The sequence below is a fragment of the Poecile atricapillus genome, chromosome 1 (genome assembly GCF_030490865.1).
Source record: "Poecile atricapillus isolate bPoeAtr1 chromosome 1, bPoeAtr1.hap1, whole genome shotgun sequence".
Lineage (NCBI taxonomy): Eukaryota > Metazoa > Chordata > Aves > Passeriformes > Paridae > Poecile > Poecile atricapillus.
Window position 1 is genome coordinate 136,392,649 of NC_081249.1, and position 6,000 is coordinate 136,398,648.

At 49.9% G+C, this 6,000-nt stretch overlaps 1 protein-coding gene across 5 annotated transcripts in view; it reads left to right on the top strand.

The window, feature by feature from the left end:
• SLC25A22 (solute carrier family 25 member 22) overlaps nucleotides 1–5,523 on the top strand; it is a 51,899-nt gene extending 46,376 nt beyond the window's left edge. For all 5 annotated transcript variants that reach the window (XM_058825855.1, XM_058825870.1, XM_058825859.1 and 2 more), the window contains exons 7-10: nucleotides 414–582; nucleotides 1,354–1,508; nucleotides 2,337–2,412; nucleotides 3,275–5,523. In XM_058825855.1, the coding sequence (XP_058681838.1) occupies nucleotides 414–582; nucleotides 1,354–1,508; nucleotides 2,337–2,412; nucleotides 3,275–3,428 (554 nt within the window). In that variant the 3' untranslated portion in view covers nucleotides 3,429–5,523. The remainder of the gene's footprint in view (nucleotides 1–413; nucleotides 583–1,353; nucleotides 1,509–2,336; nucleotides 2,413–3,274) is intronic.
• The last annotated feature ends 477 nt before the right edge of the window (nucleotides 5,524–6,000 follow it).

Consider the following 6,000-nt stretch of genomic DNA (forward strand, 5'->3'; position numbering starts at 1 on the left):
TTCAGGGGAGGGAGGCACAGAACAGAACTTGGGAAGCTGTCTCGTTTATGAACATCTTGTTTGTTTTACTGGCAGCTCAGGGACACACCTGGAAGTAGGGACTGTCCCCTGCCTGCTCACAGCAGCTCCTGTTCTCTGCACTGCACAGATGGTGCGTGACAGGATGCTCCTGCTTGGGCAAACCGGCTGGTGGGAGAGCGCAGCCGACAGCGTTGTGGTGTGGCAGCGCTGTCAGAGACTGGGGCAGAGGCTGAGGGAGATGGGGGGGAAAAGCTTGCAGGGCACCAGCCTGGCCTTTGTCTGCATGTTGTGTTGCCCCTGGAGATGTGCCTGTCCCCGTGTGTGGCGGCACCGGGCAGCAGGAGGCTGCTGTAGGGCACCCTGCAGCCCGGTGCTGGCGCTCTGCTCCCCAGCGGCACAGAAGAAGCTGATGGCGGCGCAGGCCCAGCTCTCCTCCTCCTCCCCCGCGGCGGCCGAGCCGGCGGTGGAAACGCGCACCACGGCCACCCAGATAACCAGGGAGCTGCTGCGGAGCAAAGGCATCGCTGGACTCTACAAGGGCCTGGGAGCCACGCTGCTAAGGTAGGATGGTGTGGGCTTGAGCACAGGGCGCTGCCGTTCCCCGTCTTGCACCCAAGGCACCACCCATCCCAGGAATGAGCCTGCAAAGGAAGTGTTGGCTTCAGCGGGCGTGGACTCGGTTTCCATGCACAGGTTTTGTACATTAAAGAAGGGAAGGTCAGAGAAGTGAGGGAGGGCATCTTTTTGTTCCTGGAAGATTTAATTGTGCTGCTTTCTGTGAAAGGTTTTTGCCTGCCCCATGGCCTGTATTTTCACACTGTACAGAAGTCCTTGTGAGCTGGCAAAGTAAAACAGTCAGCCTGAGACCCCAGAGTGCGCAATGGGAGCTGGCTCGTGTTGGATGCAAGGACCAGTGCCTGCTCTGACACTCTGCCTGGACTTTCACAGTGTGACTCTACTCTAGCTTTAACAAAGGCAGCACTAAAGCAGCACACAGGGGAATGGAGGGCAGGATGGAACCTCTTGTAATTAATGAAAGATTGACCTCTGAATGTGCTGGTGTCTTTGGTTTGAGTGTTGAAAAAAAGAGGGAGCCCATTCATCATACAGGGCTGCATGCCTCCCATGTGCCTGTTGCCTTTGTGCAGTCACTTGTGCCCCACTGAGTTTCAGCTCCTGTCTGCACTGCAATCACAGAGCCAGGATATCTGCACTGCACTCACGGCTGCGCTGCCAGTGTGAGCCTTGCAGCTCTTCCTTTGCTCAGTTTGTTGGTGTCCCGTGCTGACTTAACTCATCCTTGTTCTTCCTTTTTTTCCTGCCCTACTGCAGGGATGTCCCATTCTCCATTGTTTACTTCCCACTGTTTGCAAACCTGAACAAGCTGGGTCAGAAAGACCCCAATGTCAAGGCTCCGTTCTATGTGTCCTTCCTCTCTGGATGTGTGGCTGGCAGTACGGCTGCAGTGGCTGTCAATCCTTGTGATGGTGAGTCCTGGGTAGCCTGTGGTGGTGCCAAGTGACAGGAGTCAGAGGCCCAGGCTGGGCCAGGTGAGGAGGAGGGTGTCTGTCTGTGCCAGCCTTTTTGCAGCATGAGCACACAGAGAGGGACAGCTCTGCTGCCTCCGGCTCTGATGGTGTGAGTTCAGCTCAGCTACAGCTTTGGCCACAGCTTACACAGAGGTTTGCAGCACTTACTAGGTATGTCAGGAAGAGGGTGTCATTAATTTCAGTTATTCCTGGCAGGAAAGGCACATTTCCATGTGGAGTGATTATATGCAGACCACTTAAAACTATATGGTCTGAGACAAACATGGGAAGCCTCAGATCTGTGGCCTTTTCTCCTGCTCCACAGCATCTGCCTTAAATACCACCTTGGTTTCTCTCCTGTAAAAACCACCAGAAAGTAACTGCTCTCTCCCCAGCACTGCACATGCTTCAAGGTGTGAAGAAATGTAGGAACAGAATTGTGTATTTTAGGTACATCTTCCTGAAGGAGAAGAGCATTTGAAAATAAGTTCCTACTTTGCAGAGAGATATCTAAATTTTTAAGGTTTAAAGCTTAAGTCAGCTTTTTGAAGCCTTGATGACAGTGAGGGAGGGAGGGAGGGCTTGGGTTTTGGGTGGCTTTTTGTTCCTTTTATCCATTTGTAATGGAATGGGTTTGTTTTCCCTGACAAATATATGAAAATGGTCTGTATTCCTGGTAATTTTGTTTTGACCATTTCAAATACATGACTCTCAGGGTGGCTCTTGACTGCTACACCCCCAGTGCTCACCTCACTCCCAGTGTCTCCCCTCTCTTTCCCTCCCCAGTGATCAAAACGCGGCTGCAGTCCTTGCAGAGAGGAGTGAATGAGGACACCTACTCGGGGATCCTGGACTGCACCAAGTAAGACTCCTCAGGACAGAGGCACCACATCAGGTGTTTGGCAGCTGCTGCTGCCTGCTGCCAGGCAGGCAGTGCAGCTTCTAGACCCAACCAGCAGCTGTGCTTCATGTTCTCTCTGAACCTGTGCTTTTATCTCTGTCTGACTATCTGGAGATATATATAGATATATGAGCAGATGTAAATACAGTTGTATAGAAGAGAACTTACCATACTGAGTAAGAAAAACAGAGCATTTATATTTAAATACTTCTGTCCAAGCCCCTGTAGTCATAACACTGAGATTTTATTTCTTCAAAGGGAGGCAATGCTGTGGTAGTCTTTCCCAAGGCCCCACTGTTGGAAAATCCTACAGTATTGAGTCTCATATCCCTCCTGGGACTGCTCTGCACAATGTCTGTACCAGCACTGCCAGAGTGGGCTGTCCCCAGCTGCACTGTCCTCTGACCTTTTGCTAAACTATGATCTGGCTGCTTCAAAACACAAAGGGACTTTTTCTGCTTTTGTATTTCTGTGGTAGCCAGAATCTGTTGCCGTTGGGCTCTGTCCCATGCTGAGGGTGGAGCTTTTGGGCAGGGGACCTCTTGATGCAAGCATGGGGTTGGTTGTCTTAGCTATGCTTGCAGACACAGGCAGCTGCTCCTGCTTCTAGCCAGATGTAGGGATGAGCCAAGTTTTCTGCCCGGCCACTTGCAGAGCACTTGGGCAGTGATGGGTGATGTGCTGTGGAGGCTGTGCCAGGCAACAGTGCTTTCCTGGATATGGTCTCTGAAGGGAGACAGAAAGGCAGGGCATGGCCAAGGGCTCTCCTGGCACAGTGGAGGGGTGGGCTGGACACTTACCTGTCTGTGCCATTTCTCCGCAGGAAGATTTGGCAGAGGGAAGGGCCCACGGCCTTCTTCAAAGGGGCCTACTGCCGAGCCCTGGTCATTGCTCCTCTCTTCGGCATTGCACAAGTTGTCTACTTCGTCGGCATCGCGGAGTTCCTGCTGGACATGCTCCCCAAGCGCCGGGCCTAGCCCCGCAGTGGCTGCGTGTGCCCTCCCACCCTCTGCAGCGCTGGATTCATCCCCGTGTTCGCCATCCGTGTCGATCGATGTCAGAGCAACAGCACAAAGGGTTCGCGCAGGGACGCGAAGGGACCCGGTGCCCAGATGGGCAAACCTGGGGAGGGAGAGAGTCCCTTCTCTGCTGCCATCTGGAACCTGCCCCCTCCCGCTCCTTCCACGGACAATACTTAATTATGCATCTCTCTCTCTCTTTAATTTCCTGGTTTTTGGTTTTAAATTGTCATTCTTAAGGACACTGGTAAGCACAGACTGGGCTTGCCGATGCAGAAGTCTCCTCTCAGTCTTGGGGAGGAGGAGAGATGGGAAAGAATTAACTTCAACCCTCATCCACTCGGTTTCTCTTTCTTCCTGGAGCTGCCAGCTGTCTGAGGAGGAGCTGGAGGGGCAGCCGTGTCCCCTCAGCACCTCCTTGGTCTGCTGCCCTCGGGTCAAGAGTGAATGCTGCACAAAGGGGGCTTATCTTGTTGCTGCTGGAGGCAGGGGTGGGGGGGATGCTGGATCAGGCAAGTTCCTTGGCCTGGAAACCTTCAGTCCTCCCTTCTCCCTTTTTAAAAACTAGTTGGACTTAAATGAATTCTGATTGTTCCTATTGATTTTGTAATTATTTTTGTTTTAAAGCAAAGGGATGTCCCTCCTAACTAGGTGTCACAGGCACATCCGGGTGAGGTGCAGAAATAAGGTGTCTGCTCTGTAGGGAACATGTCTGTGGGATCACATGAATGTCCAAAGGTGCTTCCCTGCTTGGCTACAGGCATGGAAGGGAGAGGAACTTGGGATCAAGTTTTTTTTGTTTTGGGGTGATTTTGGGGGGTTTTTTATTGTTGTTTTATTTGTTTTTTTCGGGGAGAGGTTATTTCTTGATTTTACTTTTTGTTTTTTGTTTTGTTTTTTGGGGATTTTCTTTAGTTCTGTTTAGGTTCTTTTTTTCGTTTGGATTATGGGTCTTTATTTTTTTGTTGTTGTTCAGGGTTGTCGGGAGGGAAAACCAAACAAAAAGAAGCCACTTACATTCCTTCAACCTGACACCCCTAGAGTGATAAAGCAGTGGCTGCAGGTGTAGATCAGCTGATCTGATTTTTTCCCAGCCTGACCCCAGGTGTGTGGAAGGAGGCACTGGCTCCAGTTCTGGCACTGCCCAACCTTGTGGAGCCACAGTAGAAATGCTGCACCTGTGGGCTCACCCTTCCAGGTGAGAACACAAGGTCTGGTTGTGTTCTGATGTTTGCCTTGGGTGTGACTGGAGCCAGCAGGCGTGGAAGAGGCAGAGGGTTCACATCCTCTGAGCAAGGAGCTGTTTGTGTGTCCATCACTTGAGGGGATGAGTCCTCTGCATCACAAGATCCCGTTTGCTCCTGGGGTGGGGATCAGTGGTGGGTGTCACAGGGCAAATCCACACCTACAACCTGCTCTGTCAAAGGGACACTGCCCCAGCTAAGATTCACTTGTCAGAGGAATTCCTCATTCAGTACTCTCTTGGGCTGTGTAATTAATTCTAGTTAAGTGATCTTAAGTGTGAGATCTACCAACCCAGTGTGATCTTTTCCATTATTTATTCCATTTGGTGCGATCCACCCAACTTTGGTGTTGAAATTAAACTGGTTGAATTCACTTTTCATTCCTTCATTTTGCTTTATTCTCCAGGCGCCTGCTTGGTGTTTGTGTTTTGAATGTGTATTTAAATTAATTTTAAAAATACCATTGTTTTTAATGTTTAAAAGAAAACCACCTCTGTTTTACCATTCTTGGGTTAGATTTTCATGAAACCTGTATGTTGAGGGCCTTCTTCCTTGATGCATCCTTTTTCTCTTTGAAAAAGTTGTTCTGTGGCTGATTTGTTACTTGTCACTTTGCATATGTGAATAATTTTCTTTTTCTTTTTTCTTAATGACTTCTCCGTGTATCTGGGAAGGAATCTGTGCAAAGGCAATGATACATGTCTGTGCTGTGTGTAGTGCTGTGATGCTGCTCTTGCTTTGGATTTCCCTTGGGTGGATTAAAAGAGAAAGGTTTATTTTATTTTTTTCTTTAAGGTGCCCCATTCCTTGCTGCTTTTTGATTTACAGGGAGGGTCCCCAAAAGATAAAACTTGCTGATAAAACTTGTGGGGTTTCAGCTTGCCCTTCTTCCTGCAAGGATTGTCCCCTGAAACTGGATGATTTGTGGCTGCAGGGATGTGCATGGGGTGCAGGTTTGTATGGTGGGGTTAAGTTTGCAGGAAAATTTGGTGCAATGAAGGGCTGAGGTTCAGGGAAGACTCTCCTTGTCATTTGGGATGCTTTTAAAAACTTCTTTAAAAAACTGACTCTTCCTCCTGAATCTCCAGCTCTTCTTCCTCTGTGCAGGAGCTGGTCACCTAAATGAGGCTGATTTTTAGCTTCCTGAACAGGTCCCTGAGCCATCAGGACCTGGGGGGATGGCAGGGGACAACAGCTGGGGCTGTGCGGGACAGGTATCCCCCTCTCCTGCCAGGCAGGGTCCTGCTTGCAAAAAGGAAAAAAAAAAAAAAAAAGTTTTAAATGGG